The sequence below is a fragment of the Trachemys scripta genome, chromosome 2 (assembly GCF_013100865.1).
Source record: "Trachemys scripta elegans isolate TJP31775 chromosome 2, CAS_Tse_1.0, whole genome shotgun sequence".
Classification (NCBI taxonomy): Eukaryota; Metazoa; Chordata; order Testudines; family Emydidae; genus Trachemys; species Trachemys scripta.
In genome coordinates, this window is record NC_048299.1 from 232,662,508 (window position 1) to 232,684,006 (window position 21,499).

The window sequence follows — 21,499 nt, forward strand, 5'->3', positions numbered from 1 at the left end:
AGATGTATTTTTGTTAGTCTTCCTGTTCTTGGAACAGTTTTTTATAGAATCATACAAATGTAGGGCTGCAAAGGACCTCGAGAGGTCATCTAGTCCAGCCCCCTGCATTGTGGCAGACCAAGTAAACCTAGACCATCCCTGACAGTTGTTTGTTCAATCTGTTCTTAAAAACCTCCTATGATTGGGGATTCCATAACCTCCCTTGGAAGCCTATTCCAGATTTCAACTACCTGTATGGTTAGAAAGTTTTACCTAATGTCTAATCTAAATTTCCATTGCTGCAGATTAGGCCCACTACTTCTTGTCCTACCTTCAGTGGACATGGAGAACAACTGATCAGTCCTCTGTATAATAGCGCTTAACATATTTGAAGACTGTTATCAGGTCCTCCCTCAATCTTTTCTCAAAATTAAACATGCACCATTTTTTAACCTTTCTTGCTGGGTCAGGTTTTCTAAAACCTGAGCATGTTTAGTCATTAGTTTTGTAGACCATATTTGCCAGACCTGTAATTGTCAGTCTATCTTCAAAATCCATAACAATTTCTAAAGACATTTTTCTCTTTGCAGAAAGAGAAGGTGCTTTCACCACAGATGCCAGCATTCTCCAAGGATTAATCCCTTCATCCTTAAATTACACCAGCTCCTATTAATATCATGGGACCTGACGGTGGTTTCCTAAGCAGTGGACAACTTCATGTCATTGTGTGGGGAAGTTTGGCAGCTGTGACAACACTCTTATTCCTTACTTTCCTTATCTTTCTGTGTTCCAGCTGTGACAGGTAAGACTCAGTGTGTCAGGTGACAATAAAGATAAAAAGCAGGAAACATGACAGAGGGAGTCCTGTTGCATTTTTCGTTAAGATATAAATAAAGGAAAATCCTACTGTCGTCATAATATGTTCTCTTCAGTTCTAGGGTAAATATTTTGATGCCTTAAGTATAGCATGGATTGAAGTCATTTAATTTACAACCAAATAGCAAGAATGGCTGAAATTACAAAAAATCCTAAAAATGGGCCACAAACCAAAGTAATTTATTGGCCAGTTTTCTTCACATGAAATTGCAAGCCCAATAGCAAGGATTGGTAATGAATCTGTGAATTCGGGGGTCAGACCCTATGACTGGGGAATTGCTAATATAGTACCTATTTTTAAGAAAGAGGAAAAAGTGACCCAGGAAACTACATGCCTGTTAGTTTGACCTCAATTGTATGCAAGGTCTTGGAACAAATTTGGAGAGAGAAAATAGTTAAGGACATAGAGGTAAAGAGTAATTGGGATAAAATACAACATGCTTTTACAAAAGGAGATCATGCAAGATCAACCTGATCTCTTTCTTTGAGAAGATAACTGATGTTTTCTACAAAGGAAATGCAGTGGATCTAATCTACCTGCATTTCAGTGAGGCATTTGATACAGTTCTACATGGGAAATTATAGTTAAATTGGAGAAGATGGGATTAATATGAGAATTGAAAGGGGATAAGGAGTTGGTTAAAGGGGAGACTACAATGGATCAGACTGAAAGGTGAACTGTCAGGTTGGAGGGAGGTTACTAATGGAGTTCCTCAGGGATTGGGTCTTGAGACAAATCTAATTCAACATTTTCAGTAATGACCTTTTCAGAAAAAGTGGAAGTGTGCTAATAAAATTTGTGGATGACACAAAGTTGGGAGGTATTGCCAATACGAGTGAGGACAGGAATATCATACAAGAAGATTTGGATGGCCTTGTAAACTGGAGTAATTTAATAGTGCAAAGTCATGTATTTAGGGACTAACAACAAGAACTTTTGCTGTAAGCTGGGGACGCATCAGTTGGAAGCAACAGAGGAGAAAAATCTAGGTGTATTGGTTGATCACAGGATGACTGTGAGCCACTAATGTGATGCAGATGTGAAAAAGACTAATGCAATCCTACACACATCAGGCAAAGTATTTCCACTAGAGACAGGGAAGTGTTAGTACCATTATACAAGGCACTGGTGAGACCTCATCTGGAATACCATGTGTAATTCTGGTCTTGCTTGTTTAAAAAAGATTATTTCAAACTGAAACAGGTGCAGGGAAGGGCTACTAAGGTGATCAGAGGAATGGAAAACCTACTTTATGAGAGGAGATTAAAGGAGCTTGGTTTGTTTAGCCTAACCAAATGCAGGCTGAGGGGAGATACGATTGCTGTCTATAAATACATAAAAGGGAAAATACCAGGGAGGGAAAGGGATTATTTAAATTAAGTGCCAGTGTGGACACAAGAACAAATGGATATAAACTGGCCATCAACAAGTTCAGACTTGAAATTTGATGAAGGCTTCTAACTAAGGCTGTCAATTAATGGCAATTAACTCATGCAATTAACTCAAAAAAAGTAATCATGATTTAAAAAAATTAATTGTGATTAATCGCAGTTTTAATTCCACTGTTAAACAATAGAATACCAATTGAAATTTATTAAATATATTTCTACATTTTCATATATATTGTATTCTGTGTTGTAATTGAAATCAAAGTGTATATTATTTTTTATTCTAAATATTTCCACTGTAAAAATTATAAACAAAAGAAATCGTATGTTTCAGTGCACCTCATACAAGTACTGCTGTGCAATCTCTTTGTCCTGAAAGTGCAACTTACAACTGTAGATTTTTTTGTGTTACATAACTGCACTCAAAAACAAAACAATGTAAAACTTCAGAGCCTACAAGTCCACTCAGTCCTACTTCTTGTTCAGCCAATCGCTAAGACAAACAAGTTTGTTTACATTTACAAGAGATAATGCTGCCCACTTCTTGTTTACAGTGTCACCAGAAGTGAGAACAGGCATTTGCATGGCACTTTTGTAGCTGGCATTACAAGGTATTTACATGCCAGATATGCTAAACATTCGTTTGCCCTTTCATGCTTCGGCCACCATTCCAGAGGACATGCTCCCATGCTGATGACACTCGTTAAAAAAAAATGTGTTAATTAAATTTGTGATTGAACTCCTGGAGGGAGAATTGTATAATTCATGTTATAGCAGTCTCGGATGATGCCTCAGCACATATTGTTCATTTTAAGAACACTTTCACTGCAGATTTGACAAAACACAAAGAAGGTACCAATGTAAAATTTCTAAAGATAGCTACAGTACTCGACCCAAGGTTTAAGAATCTGAAGTGCCTTCCAAAATCTGAGAGGCATGAGGTGTGGAGCATGCTCTCAGAAGTCTTAAAAGAGAACACTCTGATGCAGAAACTACAGAATCCAAACCACCAAAAAAGAAAGCTGCTTTGGCTTGTTATGGAGCAGAACCCATCATCAGCATGGACACGTGTCCCCTGGAATGGTGGTTGAAGAATGAAAGGACATATGAGTCTTTAGCACATCTGGCACGTAAATATCTTGCGACGCTAGCTACAATGGTGCCATTAGAATGCCTGTTCTCACGTTCAGGTGACGTTGTAAACAAGAAGCGTGCAGCATTATCTCCTGCAAATGTAAACAAACGTGTTTGTCTTAGTGATTGGCTGAACAAGAAGTAAGACTGAGTGGACTTGCAGGCTCTAAAATTATGTATTGTTTTATTTTTCAATGCAATTTTTTTGTACATAATTCTACATTTGTAAGTTCAGCTTTCATGATAAAGAGATTGCTCTACAGTATTTGTATTAGTTGAATTGAAAAATACTATTTATTTTTTTTACAATGCAAATACTTGTAATCAAAAATAAATATAAAGTGAGCACTGTACACTTTGTATTCTGTGTTGTAATTGAAATCAATATATTTGAAAAATGTAGAAAACATCCAAAAATATTTAAATAAATGGTATTCTATTATTAACAGTGTGATTAATCGCGATTAATTTTTTTAATCGCTTGACAGCCCTACTTCTAACCATCAGAGGAGTGAAGTTCTGGAAAAGCCTTCCAAGGGGAACAATGGAGCAAACAACCTAGCTGGCTTAAAGACTGAGCATGATAAATGTATGAAGGGGATGGTCTGATGAGATTGCCTATAATGGCATGTGGCCTATCTGCGACTCCCAGGAGCAAATATCCCCAGCAGCTGGAGGTGGGACACTAGATGGGGAAAGCTCTGAGTTACTTCAGAGTATTCTTTCCCAGGTGTCTTGCTGATGTGCTTAGGGTCCAACTGACAGCCAAATTTGGGGTCAGCAAGGTTTTTCTCCCCTGGTCAGATTGGCAAAGATCCTGGGGGGGCAAGGGGCGGTGGAGGGTTCACCTTCCTCTGCAGCATGGGACACAGGTCACTTGGAGGTTTAAACTAAAGTAAACAGTGGATTCTCTGTAACTTGAAGTCTTTAAAGGAGTTCAGTAACTCAGCCACAGGTTATGGCTCTATTACAGGAGTGGCTGGGTGAGGTTCTGTGGCCTGCAGTGTGCAGGTCAGATTAGATGATCACGAGGTCCCTCCTTGCCTCAAAGTCTATGAGTCTTTGAGGTTAAAATCACTATGGTTATGTAGTGAAGTCCTGAACTCTGAATTCCCTTGCAAAACAAGGCAACCTGTATCGTACATTGAACAGATCTTGTACTTCCTTTCCTCTGCAATGGACCCCCTCACAGACGCCAGCATGTCAATCAGGTGCTCACCCACATACTACAACCTGAAACTCTCAAGGACACTTATGGTCACAGCCCAGTGGTATTGTATCCATGACTTGTGAAGTGAGAAAAGAGGTTTGCTATGTTCTGCAGGTTATCGTCCAAACATCCTCCCTCTCTGCCCAGCTATTGGGTCAATTAGATCTGTCCAGACGTTATAGATTATTTTCAATAAGAGATGTTTGTTTACAGTATTGATTACAGCACAATGCAAAAGAGAAAAGATTTAAGCTTAAGTAAATTGTGTTCAATGAAGTCAGTACTTCAGTCTGATTTGAATAATTTCTTTTGGTACTGGCATCATTGATTGATAACAGCTACCTCAAATATAGAGGGGCAGAACCAACAGAGGGGGCACTTTGTAGAGTATACACGAATAGTGAATGTAGGAATTGTTTTGATTTCTCAAATTCTTAGCACTGAAGAGGGGCTGATGAGGGCTTCAGATCCCCCCACACTTTTCAAGTCTTGTGTTAACAGTTCTTGGACTAAGTTATTCTACACGTCTTGCAGGGTAGATTCAGTAAATTGCACCTAGGCCCTTTCAAGGAAAAACCCTGTAAAACCTTCCCCACGTACAGGGTGTGTCTTTCGCTTCCACAGCCTTCCTGCTGGTGATGTGTAGGAGCTCTGTACACCAACAGCCTCCTTTTTTCCCTCAGTCCATCCGAGACTCCCTCCTCTGCCTGAAATGCCAGCACAGACCAGGGAGCCCAGGGCAGAAGAGAAAGTGAGCGGTATTCTGCTCCCGGTGTTCAGTGCTTGGATCACTAACCTGCCCAGGTTTTCAGGCAGAGCAGAGAACCTTGGAGAGAAACGGGAGATGAATGTTCTGGTGGGTTGAACTGGGCAGAAGCATATGGGAGACAGAGGAAGCAGTAAGCAAAGTATTACATTGATATACCTACAAGTTTCACCTTTTTCTCCTCCCTCTTTGGAGACTTAGGGGCTGATCCTGCACCCCCCGAAGTTAAGAACAAGGATCAAACCTTCAGATTTCATTAGCAAGCATGGTACTAAGCAAAGCTTGATTTGCCACTCTACCCTTAAGATTTCCTTTGTTATTAGAGAGCCTCATTCCACCGAGACCAGCAGCTTCTCTGAATATAAATACTTTGGTTTTCAAAGTAGAATTTCAAGCCCTTTCCAAAACATGTAAAATCAGCCCCACTGATGAAGTGATGGTGACTTTCATTGACTTTAATGGATCATGCAGCTAAGTGAGGTGCAGTGTAGTGCTTTAAAATTTTACTCTTTAAAATCCAGAGGACTTTTCTGAAAAAATTCTAACAATGGTGAGTTAAGTTTTGAGCAGAAAAATTTTGTTTTATTTACACTAGTGTAAATCCAGAGTAATTACATAAATGTCAATGGATTTCATCTGGATTTTACATCATTTTAAATGAGAGTAGAAACACGTCCATAATATTTACAGCTGAAAATAGAGCAATGGTTGCCTGAGCTGTGCAACCTGCATCTGACCCAGAATGGATGTCTAATAAGTAGATTGAGGTTGACCTCTTTATATGAACAATAAAGAGTAAAAAGGTTTTTAAAAAATTTCAAAAATTATACATTAAAATTACAAAAATTGTGCATCATTTTTCTTTACTACTGTAAAGAATGTGGAAATGCTCAACAAGGAATATTGATGTGTACCCCAAAATGTGGCTTATGTTGTGGTCTATGGGAATGTCAGGAGAAGCAGACAGTTTCAGCACACTCCTCTCAGACCAGTGACTGCAAGTCATTAAGGCTAAATAGGTTATTTTCTTAGATGACCTGCCTGAACCACTGGGAGAAACCAGTCTGAGGCAAAAGGAAGACTTCACATCTGGGTTCTGTAAAAAGGCCACTTAGCAATATGGTAATTGGGGGGCCAGAATCCCAGAAATGCATAGGAAGGGTGGAGGTTTTTTGAGAAAGCCTGTAACAAAGTGGTCTTTGGTGGGACACTACTGAGAGTATCAATTCAGGACAAATTGCTTAGAGAAGGGCAGTTATAGCCCAAGGCTGGAGCCCTTCACTAGTAAGTCACACCAAACCAGCCAAACAGAGAGGACTTCAGTTTTACCCCACTGGCTAATCAGAAGTCATACAAGCAATTCCCTGAGACACTTCAGTTTCCCAGTATCACCACCAGCACTGCTCCTTATGGGGATGAATGGTTATGAAAACCAATACCCCAATAAAAGAAAAAAGGTTCTTCCAATCCCAAAGGATCAAGCCCCAGACCCAGGTCAATATACAAGTCAGATCTTACCTACAAATCACGCTGTTGCCAGTTCTTTAGAATCTAAAATCTAAAGATTTATTCATAAAAAGAAAGAAATATAGATGAGAGTTAAAATTGGTTAAATGAAATCAAATACATACAACAATTGCAAAATTCTTAGTTCATGCTTGTTTCATGCTTGATGGGATTAGTGCTGATTTAAATCAATCAAGTTTCTGGAGTACAAACATCCCAGCTTGGATGGGTTGTTCAGTCCTTTGTTCAGAGCTTCCGTTTCAAGTACAGTTCCTCCAGAGGTCAGAAGCAGGATTGAAGACAAAATGTAGGGGTTTTCAGGGCCTTTTATATTCTCTGCCATGTGGAAGGACCCCTTTGTTCTTACTGTGGAAAATCACAGCAGCAAGATGGAGTTTGGAGTCACATGGGCAAGTCACATGTCCATGCATGACTCAGTTTGCAGGCGGCAGCCATTGCTCACATGCTATCTTGAACATTCCCAGCTTTCTCAGATGTGGAATGGAGTCTCCCAAGGTTCATTGTCAGTTAAGTGTTTCTTGATTGGGCACTTACTTAGAATAGTCCTTTCTCAAGAAGCTGACCAAATGCTTCACTGATGCTACTTAGAATCAAACACATTGAGATACAAGTACATAGCCAATATTCATAACTTCAAATACAAAAATGATACATACATACAGATAGCATAATTATAACTAGTAAATTACAACCTTTCCATAGACACCTTACTTGATCTCCTTTGTACAAGATTTGGTGCAACTATAGGACCTTGGTTGCAACAGTGATTTATACGGTCCCAGTTCATGTCAATAATGTCACAGAACCTAACTTCCCTGAAAGGGAAAAACAGACTAAGGCACTCTCTGGAAGACAATTGGGACCAGGCTGGGCCCAAGAGCTCCTTGGCTTTCTAAAAAGCATGTGTAAATTGGTTCTGCTCTTAAAAGGGATACCCATCTAATCTCATTCTTTACTACAAGATCTCATGAGCATTCCCACATTTGTCACAACTGCCTGTATACAGATATGAGTTAAAAATCCTCTTGTTCTTAATCACAGTTCTGATTAATGAGTATTGCTCTATATTGTATCTAATAATGCTTGAGTCCCAGAGACAATGCCAGAAACAGGAAGCAGCAGAAAGCTTTTATGAGAATCAATCTGTTGGATATTTCTAACAAGTTATGCAAATTCATTGTTAGAAGTTATCTAGATGTTCTTCAGTAATTCAGCATGTTGCTAGTCTGCATACAGTATCGTTTATTACAAGTTAGTTTGTGTGGTGAGTTGTTTACAAATTATATACAATTTCTTCATAGCACACTTTTTGAAAATTGTTGATGAAATATTTGATGACTTAAAAAAGAGTAAAATCTGCCATGCTTAAAATGCTTTGTCAAAAAAGCTTTGAGGGAATGAAGTACACCTCTACCCCGATATAACACAACCTGATATAACACGAATTCGGATATAACACGGTAAAGCAGGGCGCCGGGGAGGGGTTCGCGCTCCAGCGGATCAAAGCAAGTTCGATATAACGCGGTTTCATCTATAACGCGGTAAGATTTTTTGGCTCCCGAGGACAGCATTATATCGGAGTAGAAGTGTATTTGTAAACATGAATCACATTCTGCATGGTATGAACGTTGGTATGGATTGAATTGATATAATTACTTGTTTCACAATTAAGTAGAAGTTTAAAGATATAGGCAGATTTCTGTTGTGGAAAATGCCATGTGTCTCCGAGTATTTGGGGTAGGCGACATCATTAGTCTCCCACCTCACCTCCCTGTGCTTCCCCTTCCCACTGCAGTCTTTACTCCCCTTTTTTCTCCAGATTAGAAGTTTCTATCTGTCAGCCTCATAGCTGTGTTTCAGAATAAGTGATCTTTTTCAGAAACGGGTGTTGGGGACTAATCCCTTCTAAGAATCTGTAGATGATAAAACATATCTGAAACACATTCATTGTATAATGAACTACATGCCACATGGTGCTACAAATTACACTGTAAGTGTTTTGCTTCTTAGAGTGCCCACTCTTTATCCACTTGTAGGTATTTTTTTTTAAGGAATCATAAACTGTGCTGTTAGTAGGACTTATGTGGCCCATAGGACCTTTAAAAAACCTCTTCTAATTCCTCAGACTGTAGTGTTCCTTAAAAGGTGTTGCCCTGGCCATTTAAAGAGACAGCCTCATAGATTACAGAATCTGTCACAGAAAATACTTATGTGAGAATTTCAGCAAGTGACAAAAAGAAGGGTTAAATTGATATTTTAATGTGGTAATTCACAAACTTCTCCATTCTGTGAATGGATGTTAGAACAGGAAAATGTTTTGATGAGACTGTCTGAACCTGTTTGCTGCCCCTCTCTAGATAGTGGCAACTCCCAGGTTAAGAATCCATGTTTTAGTCTGAAGAATAAAAGTGCAGCAATATGGTCAATAGTGACCATCAGCACACTCATTTTACTAGAGGTTTACTGGATGTTCTCAGCATAATTTTACATTTTTTAATTTTGTTTTAATTTTGTTTTTAATTTAAGGGAAAAGAGGCCAAAACATCAGAATGGGGACCATGAAAATCTGATGAATGTGGTAAATATTATTTATTTATTACAGCTTGTGTCTTTCTAGTAGTTTGTAATGAGCCCTTTGCCCAAGCCTGGGCATGCAAAATAAAATATTGCAGATGAGAAGGGGGAGGTTCAGGGAGGATTTGTGAGGTGGGTACAGTTGATTCCACTTAATAGCAATCTTGATATTAGCAACTTCCAGTTAATGGCAACATATTGCTGGGAACTAATCCCATCCCATTAACATCAGCGTTGATGGAATTCGGATATTAGCAATGGCATGTCACTTATTAGCAACTTTTGTTGGAAGAAAAGCACCACCTGCAACCCCAGAAGGAAGCAGCGGGACATGCCAAGCACCCCCTGCAGGCAGGTTTGTGAGGCTACAGCCAGGGAAGGAAGTGCTGGGTTGTGTCTTCTCTGGCTGCAGCTCTGCGAACCTGCTTGCGGCTGGTGCTCGGCATAGCTCAGTACTTCCTTCTGGGGCTTGCAGCCCAGCAAACCTGCCTGCACAAGGGGACCATACAGGAAGTAAAGGCTGGGAAGGGAGGCTGTGGGCAGAGGCAGTAGTGGAGTGGGGAACTGCAGCCCAGTAAATCTGCCTGCACACAGAGACCACACACGAGGCAGAGCAGTAGCAGGGAAAGGGGCTGCAGCCTGGATGCCACAGCCGCATGGTACCACTCCTGGGGCTGCACCTTGCTGGGGAACTGCACGCAGGGAAAGAAGCACTGGGATGTGGTGAGCCCCAGCCCCCAGAGAGTTCAGTGGAAGGCTTGGGTGAACAAGGATCAGGCAGCATCTGCGATATCAGGCAGTGTCCTGAGGCTTTAGCATTTCCAGCATAGTAAAGGGCAAGGTGACGTCCCAACATTTAATGCTTACCTTTGAATTTTTATTGCATGGACTTAAGTCAGATTTAATTCAATTTATGCAGTGATGACATAAATAACAATGCTATTTTCACGCTGAACATAAATTGGTCGGAAAACAGGTGTGTGTAGTGGCTTGCCATTAAAAGGTCAACTTTTACTCAAAATTATCACACAGGGATATCAAAGAAACCGCAGTAATTTTGTATTCTAATATTGTGGTAGATAAGATACCTCTTTGTGGTAAGTAGGTAAATGTTGACTTTTCACTGTGCGTAATGTTGACTTTTCACTAGGGCTTTAAACTAGGTTCGATGGGGACAGGTGAGCAAAGCCCACAGGTAAGTGGGGAACATGGAGACCGGGGAAATGAGTCGGAAACAAGAGGGAGTGTGGGCTATATTGGCAGAGAGAAAGGAGAGTCAGGACAAAACTGGGAGGAAAGATCAAACCAGTATCTTAGATGCCTATATACAAATGCGAGAAGTATGGGGAATAAGCAGGAAGAACTGGAAGTGCTAATAAATAAATACAACTATGACATTGTTGGCATCACTGAAACTTGGTGGGATAATACACATGATTGGAATGTTGGTGTGGATGGGTACAGCTTGCTCAGGAAGGATAGACAGGGGAAAAAGGGAGGAGGTGTTGCCTTATATATTAAAAATGTACACACTTGGACTGAGGTAGAGATGGACATAGGAGACGGAAGTGTTGAGAGTCTCTGGGTTAGGCTTAAAGGGGCAAAAAACAAGGGAGATGTCATGCTAGGTGTCTACTACAGGCCACCTAACCAGGTGGAAGAGGTGGATGAGGCTTTTTTCAAGCAACTAACAAAATCATCCAAAGCCCAAGATTTGGTGGTGATGGGGGACTTCAACTATCCGGATATATGTTGGGAAAATAACACAGCGGGGAACAGACTATCCAACAAATTCTTGGACTGCATTGGAGACAACTTTTTATTTCAGAAGGTTGAAAAAGCTACTAGGGGGGAAGCTGTTCTAGACTTGATTTTAACAAATAGGGAGGAACTTGTTGAGAATGTGAAAGTAGAAGGCAGCCTGGGTGAAAGTGATCATGAAATCATAGACTTTGCAATTCTAAGGAAGGGTAGAAGGGAGAACAGCAAAATAGAGACAATGGATTTCAGGAAGGCAGATTTTGGGAAGCTCAGAGAGCTGATAGGTAAGGTCCCATGGGAATCAAGACTGAGGGGAAAAACAACTGAGGAGAGTTGGCAGTTTTTCAAAGGGACACTATTAAGGGCCCAAAAGCAAGCTATTCCGCTGGTTAGGAAAGATAGAAAATGTGGCAAAAGACCACCTTGGCTTAACCACGAGATCTTGCACGATCTAAAAAATAAAAAGGAGTCATATAAAAAATGGAAACTAGGACAGATTACAAAGGATGAATATAGGCAAACAACACAGGAATGCAGGGGCAAGATTAGAAAGGCAAAGGCACAAAATGAGCTCAAACTAGCTACGGGAATAAAAGGAAACAAGAAGACTTTTTATCAATACATTAGAAGCAAGAGGAAGACCAAAGACAGGGTAGGCCCACTGCTTAGTGAAGAGGGAGAAACAGTAACAGGAAACTTGGAAATGGCAGAGATGCTTAATGACTTCTTTGTTTCGGTGTTCACCGAGAAGTCTGAAGGAATGCCTAACATAGTGAATACTAATGGGAAGGGGGTAGGTTTAGCGGATAAAATAAAAAAAGAACAAGTTAAAATTCACTTAGAAAAGTTAGATGCCTGCAAGTCACCCGGGCCTGATGAAATGCATCCTAGAATACTCAAGGAGCTAATAGAGGAGGTATCTGAGCCTCTAGCTATTATCTTTGGAAAGTCATGGGAGACGGGAGAGATTCCAGAAGACTGGAAAAGGGCAAATATAGTGCCCATCTATAAAAAGGGAAATAAAAACAACCCAGGTAACTACAGACCAGTTAGTTTAACTTCTGTGCCAGGGAAGATAATGGAGCAAGTAATTAAGGAAATCATCTGCCAACACTTGGAAGGTGGTAAGGTGATAGGGAATAGCCAGCATGGATTTGTGAAGAACAAATCATGTCAAACCAATCTGATAGCTTTCTTTGATAGGATAACGAGCCTTGTGGATAAGGGTGAAGCGGTGGATGTGGTATACCTAGACTTTAGTAAGGCATTTGATACGGTCTCGCATGATATTCTTATCGATAAACTAGGCAAATACAAATTAGATGGGGCTACTATAAGGTGGGTGCATAACTGGCTGGATAACCGTACTCAGAGAGTTGTTATTAATGGTTCCCAATCCTGCTGGAAAGGCGTAACGAGTGGGGTACCGCAGGGGTCTGTTTTGGGACCGGCTCTGTTCAATATCTTCATCAACGACTTAGATATTGGCATAGAAAGTACGCTTATTAAGTTTGCGGATGATACCAAACTGGGAGGGATTGCAACTACTTTGGAGGACAGGGTCATAATTCAAAATGATCTGGACAAATTGGAGAAATGGTCTGAGTTAAACAGGATGAAGTTTAACAAAGACAAATGCAAAGTGCTCCACTTAGGAAGGAAAAATCAATTTCACACATACAGAATGGGAAAAGACTGTCTAGGAAGGAGTACGGCAGAAAGGGATCTAGGGGTTATAGTGGACCACAAGCTAAATATGAGTCAACAGTGTGATGCTGTTGCAAAAAAAGCAAACATGATTCTGGGATGCATTAACAGGTGTGTTGTGAGCAAGACACGAGAAGTCATTCTTCCGCTCTACTCTGCTCTGGTTAGGCCTCAGCTGGAGTATTGTGTCCAGTTCTGGGCGCCGCATTTTAAAAAAGATGTGGAGAAATTGGAAAGGGTCCAAAGAAGAGCAACAAGAATGATTAAAGGTCTTGAGAACATGACCTATGAAGGAAGGCTGAAAGAACTGGGTTTGTTTAGTTTGGAAAAGAGAAGACTGAGAGGGGACATGATAGCAGTTTTCAGGTATATAAAAGGGTGTCATAAGGAGGAGGGAGAGAACTTGTTCACCTTAGCCTCTAAGGATAGAACCAGAAACAATGGGTTTAAACTGCAGCAAGGGAGGTCTAGGTTGGACATTAGGAAAAAGTTCCTAACTGTCAGGGTGGTTAAACACTGGAACAAATTGCCTAGGGAGGTTGTGGAATCTCCGTCTCTGGAGATATTTAAGAGTAGGTTAGATAAATGTCTATTAGGGATGGTCTAGGCAGTATTTGGTCCTGCCATGCGGGCAGGGGACCGGACTCGATGACCTCTCGAGGTCCCTTCCAGTCCTATAATCTATGAATCTATGACAGTTTCTGATTTCATTTACACAGACTAGCCCCATTGAGTGCGGTGGACTTACTCCTGATTTGCACATGATAGCTTAGAATACAGTTGTATCCTGTATATGGCAAAGTACAATAGTATAACTTGTGGGAATTTGTCAGTCTGAGTGTGCAAAATAAGTGTAATTTACACACTGGCCACACAGTAGCAAAAGCAGCCAAGAAGAATGGCAGCTTGGTGGGCTATTTTCTCTACACCTTCCTGTTAGTAGCTTTTCCTGCTACCCTAACCCCATGACTTCCACTTTTTCCTCACTCGGTTTGTAAATTACACTTGCTTTGCACACCCACTAACATCTGTTTTTTGACCAATTTATACTACAGAACATTACTAGTGAGTTTGGACTCAAGATTTCCATGGAAGTTATATCTGCTTTACTCTTGGCTGAACTTCACAGTATAGTTAGATGCAGTTAGTGATTTAATATAACATATGCACGAATACTTTAATATATAGGGCCTGATACAGAGCAGTGTGAGATCAGAATCAAATCCATAGTACTTGTATGTAGTAGCAGTGTGTGTATCCGTATAAACACATATGAGTCCAGTTTCAAATTAACTGCACTACATTCACAGTATTATTTTGCAATATAGTTTATCTTTTGCTCTACTTAAATGCTAGGTAACCCTTCAGATTTTTTGTTTTCCAGCCTTCAGATAAGGAGATGTTCAGCCATTCCATCACAAGTCTGGCTATAGATCCTCTTGTCAGCAGTGACCAGAATGGGGGACTGAGTAATGGGGATGGTAAGTACTGCAGTACTTTGAAAAGGAAAGGGAAAGAAATACCATGCTCTTTAATTAGTTTGTTTTGTATAGCATCCTTTACATCTGCTTCACTTTGTGCAGTCTCTTGGCCCCATCCTGCAAATATCCACATGCTTAACTTTATGCATGTGAGTAATGCCATTGACTTTAATAGAACTATTCACATGAGTAAAGCTAAGCACATGTGTAAATGTTTGCAAAATTAGCACCTTCAGCTGTAAACTCTTCAGGGCAGGAATTATCCCTTCTTTTAGATTTCAGCAGCACAAAGGCACATTTTGGGCAGGATGGGAAAAGAAATTATAAATAATAACAATGTTCAAAGCTGTCCTGTTACCAGAGTCATTTGAATACACTATACAGTCAGTAGTTTGGAAAAAAACAAAACAACTTTCTTGTTCACTTGAACATATTTTTATATTTTAGAAAACTGAAACATGAATAAGCTCTTCCTTAATTCCTCTTGCTTTGCTGAACACTCAGAATGATTCACACTCATGTAACACCAGAAAATACTGTACTCAGCTGAAACTAAAAATAAATATGCTCTCAATACAGCCAGGAGCCAAGTGTTTTTTTCTCCCTGGGTTAGACACTGACACACTGGGCTGCATTCCCTAGTTTACAGCTAAATCCCTAATCTCACTGTGAGACAGTACACTAATCCATTAAACCTTTAGCACTCAAAAAACAATTAAAAGGAATTTTGAAACCTAACCTTTCTTATGGCTGATCCCCATTCCCTCAGACTGGTTGGTGTTTCACATTTAGGTGTATTTACCTCACAGAATGACTCAATACACTGAGTAGGCATAGCAAAGCCAGAAGGGGAGTATTTACAAAAGCTTCCATTGGAAAGTGCCTGCAACTGACAGAATCAGCTACTAAAAGGAATAGTGTCTAATTCAGTTTTTTAAACTATCTCAAACTTCACAGTTGGTGTAAATTGCCCTTTAAATAGCATGGACAGATTTGTTTTAATTTGTTATTTGTAATATCTTTCATGGCTCTGTCTGCTGCCCCTCTGGTGTTTGTGTGGATCTTTTCAGCAAGGGAGTATGGTCAGGCCTGAGAGCAGCACTGCTTAATGTATTCAGGTTTGTCCCTCTTTCCTCCCCCTGCTTCCACTCTCTATGCACACTTGCTACCTAGCCAGCCTCTTCACTTGGCCTTGGCAACAGCAGCACAGAGATGAGCTTTCAAAGTTCCAAACTACCCCACCCCATTCCCCAGTCCTTACCTGGTTCCTGGTGCTGCCCAGGAGCTGCATCCTGGGAATGAAAAACACTTTACCAGATTCCCATTGGCCCCTGGGTTGAAGGAGAAGAAGGTTCCGCTCCTGCCCTTTACCCAATTCCTGTTGTTCCCTGGCTTTGTTCAAGGATCCCAGGAGGGAAAGGAGACTTCCTGACACCATCACTCCCAGCCTGAAACTCAGAAACATACTCAGTTATGTTGCTGTGTTACAGGTAAACATCCTCTTGTTGGGCTGGGGCAAAAGTGGACACCCAGAGCAGAGTGTGAAAGCAGTCATCGTGCTTCTGCACAGCAAAGAAAGTAGAGCTGACAACCAGCAAAATCAGTGACACTGATTACACTCAAAGTGCAGCCAAATCCACATATTACACTGGAAAAGTGGAAGAAAATACCACTTTCTCTCTCTTCTTTTTTTTAAGCTTTTATCAGTGTGAAGTGTTACTAGAAGCTAGTAAGTAAAATAACCTCATAGAGAAATAATTTTCAGGTAGATGTCCCTTATAAAAGCACACGATAAAATCTTGAAAGTGTTTCTATGGATTTGTGTATACACCTCTACCCCGATGTAACGCGACCTGATATAACACGGGTTCACATACAACGCAGTAAAGCAGCGCTCCGGTGGATCAGCGCATCAGCTCCCAGCCACAGCGCTCCGCTTCCCACCGCCGGTGAGTGTGGGGAGGTTGGGGAAAGGACACACACCCCCCCCCGTACTCACCTGTGGCGGGAAGCAGAGTGACACAGCTGGGAGCTGGCGGAGTGGAGCGGGCTGGGGCTGGGCTACTCCGCTTCCCGCCGCTGCTGGTGAGTGCCTGTCAGGGGTGGAGGGGGGGTGTGTGGATAGGGGTCAGGGCAGTCAGGGGACAGGGAGCAGGGGGGCTAGGTAGGGGGTGGGGTCCTGGGGGTGATTAGGGATGGGGGTCTCTGGAGGGGGCGGTCAGGGGACAAGGAGCAGGGAGGCCAAAGCAAGTTCGATATAACACGGTCTCACCTATAGTGCGGTAAGATTTTTGGCTCCGGAAGACCGCGTTATATCGGGGTAGAGGTGTGTATCTGACTGCCAGCAAACTTCAGTGCATACCCACATGTGCGCAACCAGATAACAAGTTCTGTACATTCCATTCCAGCAGTATTATCTCTGAAAATAACAAGTTATTGTCATGTTCTCAGATGTGGGTTACATGTTCTGCTTAATAAAACAGGTTGCCCTTTTTTTCTTTTCCACCCCAAATCTAAGATGGACTACCTTATTTGTGGATGAGTAGTTACTAGTAATCCCTCATTTGTAGAACTAAAGGTTGTCAGTTCATATTATGCATTAGAGTATTAAGAAAAGTACTTCAATAAGGAACTCGTGGAGTAATGAATGTGCTCTGCAACCCAGCTGACTTCAGTAGGATTGTACAAGGTGTGGGCCTTTCTATTTGTCTCAGAGAAATGAGCAAACAGAAATCAAAGATCCAACAGGACTTTTCAAAAAGAACAATAGCTGAGTCCAGGATCCTCACCAACATCCTCACTCTTAACCCCAGCAAACTCTAATATGCAAAAATGGATAGCAGCCATTTTTGAGAACATGACATATGTTGCATTTACTCGCCCGTTCCCTGAGCTCACTATGATCATTGCTGCTGTGTAAAGTGTTTTGAGATTCATTGTATAAATAATGTGCTGTGAAACTAAACTATCTTATCTGGTAAGTACAACAATGTCTTTTTATTTAAAACCTGAGAATACTGTGAATGCCGGAGAATTCCAAGTTATTTTTTCTCACTGTAAATAAAAAATAGTAATGCAGAAACAAAGTAGGTTGTATGCTTATTTAATCTAACCTTCCTGTAGTCAGAAAGAGTTGGTAAATTATTGTTTTATTTTTTTGTAGTTCTCTCAGAAGACAGCACAACTGCCTGCATCCAGCCTTATGAAGACGTACAAACTTCTGTTTCTGATCTGTTAGACCATCAGGATGCTCTGGGAAAGTCGATAAAATGTCACCAGAGCCGGGAGCTACCCAGAATTCCTCCTAACGATGCCATGGAAACCATCCTCTCCCCAAGAAATATTGAAAATGATCAGGGTCTTGGAATGGAAGGGCCTTATGAGGTCTTGAAAGATAGCTCCTCCCAAGAAAACATAGTTGAAGACTGCTTGTATGAAACTGTGAAGGAAATTAAGGAGGTAAGAGTAGCAGCCAACGCTGAGAGAAGCTGTGGTAGCAAACCAAAGTCTACACCAACAGTTGCTGAAGGTCTGGACCAGATTCCTGAGCGCAGGACTGAATCAGCAGAATATGCCTCCGTTGACCGAAATAAAAAAAGTCGGCAAAGTACTAATTCAGAGAGTCCTCTTGGCAACACTCCAAACGTGGAAGATGAGGCTCCACCTCCCGTACCTATGAAATTCCTTGATGAAAATGAGAACGTTCAGGAAAAGGAAGCAGAGGAGAAAGAAGAGGTGACTGAGGGGGCTGGTGAACCTGATAAGGTAAACCCTATACTGACAATTGTATAATGACAGAAAAAAGACCCTATGTACGTAGATGGTGGTCAAAGAGCTGAAAGTTTAAAAATTGTCCTTTATTTTAAAAAACATATTTAAATTAAAGTCATGCATGGCTGTGAAATAGTGGCAGTGTGAAGCATACGCTCCAGTCTCTCTGGTGAGGACAGTTATCCATACCATCCTGACCTCCAGATTGGATTCATGCAGTGTGCTTTACTTGGGGCCACTCTTAAAACTATTCAGAAATTGCAGGTAGTACAAACTGCTTCTGCCTGCTTCCTCAGTGGTGTTAGATGTATGGAAGCTATCACACTAGTTCTCTAAAGGCTGCACTGGCATCCTATTCATTTCTGTGACTTAGGGTTTTTCTCCTTTAATTTTTGCTAATAGCTTATGCAAATAATACCTAGATGTACAAAATGGAGAGCAGGGCTTCTTGGTAGAGGCCATTCTTACTTTGGGATGCACTTCCCATATTGGTTTAACAACAGTTCAACAAAAGTTTACAGGCAGGTATGATGAGGCCCAGTCCTGATGTTCTGACAGTCTAGAGGCCAGGTTCTCTGCTGTGTCTAAGGCACAACATAGGAGGGGACAAAGTTGACTTTAAGCCACCTTTTTGCCACCCAGATTCCACTTGCATCAGTGGTTGGGACAGCCCCTGATGTAAGTTAAATCTGCCCTAGGAGCTACTCTAACTTAGGGTTTGTCTATACTACCTGCCAGATCAGCTGGCAGCAATCGATCCAGCGGGGGTTGATTTATCGCATCAAGCTAGACATGATAAATCGACTCCCAAGCGCTCTCCCGTCGACTCCTGTACTCCACCAGGCCAAGAGATGCAGGCAGAGTCGATGGGGGAGCATCAGCAGTTGACTCACTGCAGTGAAGACACCGCGGTGAGTAGATCTAAGTATGTCGACTTAAGCTGCATTATTCACATAGCTGAAGTTGCGTAACTTAGATCGATCACCCCCCTCCCCTCCGCCCAGTATAGACCAGGCCTTGGGCATCTTCCCCTGGCTGCCATTAAGCTGCTTTGTAGGCTAGAATGGCCATAGAGTTCTTAACAGTGTTAAGATGGATCAAGTTTCACAAAAGGCTCAAATGAAATTATAGTGAGTTTTTTCCCCCATTATTTACATTTGCTGAGGTAAATAATAGTGAGACAAGAACTGCTTTGGTCTTTACATGTAAATATAGACTCCTAAAAGACATGATTGTTTATGGTCTAGTCAGTGCTGTTAAGCAGTTTCGGAGACTGCGTGGCAAAAATGTTAGCCTGGTGATCAAAGTTAGCTTTTCCCGGTAGTAGGGCAATGGTGTGTGTGAGCAGTTCATCACTTTGCCATATCCTAGTTCTTCTTGTACACCAATCAAATCTGTGCTGATGGAGACCAACCGTGGAGAGGGAAACTGAGGCAGGAAGTGCCGGCCATGCCACGCTTGACCAACAGTATGTGCTACAGGGCAGACACACCCTTATGATATGGGGTCATATTTGTTATTTGTGAGTGTACATATTATATTGGATAATTATTAGGGCTGTCAATTAATCGCAGTTAACTCACACGATTAACTCAAAAAATTAATCATGATTAAAAAATTAGTTTTTTATAAATAATTGCACTTTTAATAGAATACCAATTGAAATTTATTAAATATTTTTGGATGCTTTTCTACATTTTTCAAATATATCGATTTCAATTACAACACAGAATACAAAATGTACAGTGCTCACTTTATATTATTTTTGATTACAAATATTTGCACTGTAAAAATGATAAAAGAAATAGTACTTTTGAATTCTCTTCATATAAGTACTAGAGTGCAATCTCTTTATCATGAAAGTACAAGTTACAAATGTAGGGTTTTTTGTTACATAACTGCACTCAGAAACAAAGCAATGTAAAACTTTAGAGCCTACAAATCCATTCAGTCCCACTTCCCATTCAGCCAGTGGCTAGAAGAAACAATTTTTTTTACATTTACGAGAGATAATGCTGCCTGCTTCTTAATTACAATGTCACCTGAAAATGAGAACAGGCGTTCACATGGCACTGTTATAGCTAGCGTCGTGATATTTATGTGCCAAATGCACCAAAGATTCATATGCCTCTTCATGCTTCGGCCATTGTTCCAGAGGACATACTTCCATGCTGATGACGCTTGTTAAAAAAAAATGCGTTAATTAAATTTGTGACTGAACTCCTTGGAGGAGAATTGTATGTCCCCTGCTGTTTTACCTGCATTCTGCCATATATTTCATGTTATAGCAATCTCGGATGATGACCCAGCACATGTTGTTCGTTTTAAGAACACTTTCACTGCAAATTTGACAAAATGCAAAGAAGATACCAATGTGAAATTTTTAAGATAGCTACAGCACTCAACTCAAGATTTAAGAATCTGAAGTGCCTTCCAAAATCTGTGAGGGATGAGGTGTGGAGCATGCTTTCAGAAATCTTAAAGAGCAAGACTCTGATGAGGAAACTACAGAACCCAAACTGCCAAAAAAGAAAATCAACTTTCTGCTGGTGGCAGCTATCTGACTCAGATGATGAAAATGAACATGTGTTGGTCCGCACTACTTTGGATCGCTACCAAGCAGAACCTATCATCAGCATGAACACATGTTCTCTGGAATGGTGGTTGAAGCATGAAGGGAAATATGAATCTTTAGCGCATCTGACATGTAAAATATCTTGCGACACTAGGGTTACCATTCGTCCGGATTTACCCGGACATGTCCTCCTTTTTGTACTAAAAATAGCGTCCGGGGGGAATTTGTAAAGCACTCACAATGTCCGGGATTTCCCCCCTCCCCCGGCAGAGCAGAGCGAGCGGCTGGGAGGGCTGCAGGAAAGTCCCGGGCTGGACTCCGGAGCAGCTGTAGAGGAGCCGGATCCGCCCTGCATTCTGAGCAAGTGTATCAGCACAAAGTGCAGCCCTCCCCTTTTGCAACTGGGAGCGGTTTCTGCCATGCAGCGTAGCAAAACGGGAGCGAGAGCACTTTGTGCTGATACAAGGGCAGCTCTCCCCTGCAGCCCGGTCCGGGCCAGGGACCGGGTTTTGTTGTGCAGGGCCAGGGACCGGGTTTTGTGGGGAGCTCAGCCACGTGTCCGGCTCGCACAGAGCCCAACACCCTGTTCTGAGCAGCAGGGTAAGGGGGCCAGGGGGCAGGAAGGTTCTGGAGGTGGCAGTCAAGAAACGGGGGGGGTGGGCTTTTTGGGGGGAGTGGAGAAAGTTTTGGGCAGTCAGGGTACAGGTAGGGGGTAGGGTCCTGGGGGGCAGTTGGGGGGGGTCTTAGGA

The 21,499-nt window shown here is 41.5% G+C and overlaps 1 protein-coding gene across 1 annotated transcript; it reads left to right on the forward strand.

Annotated features, from left to right (window-relative positions):
- Window positions 1-570: 570 nt before the first annotated feature.
- On the forward strand, window positions 571-18,198 carry PAG1 (phosphoprotein membrane anchor with glycosphingolipid microdomains 1). Its single transcript, XM_034759449.1, has 4 exons — window positions 571-781; window positions 9,408-9,459; window positions 14,308-14,404; window positions 17,568-18,198. Exons 1-4 carry the CDS (start codon window positions 657-659, stop codon window positions 18,194-18,196), a joined length of 903 nt encoding a protein of 300 aa, XP_034615340.1. The 5' UTR covers window positions 571-656; the 3' UTR covers window positions 18,197-18,198.
- The last annotated feature ends 3,301 nt before the right edge of the window (window positions 18,199-21,499 follow it).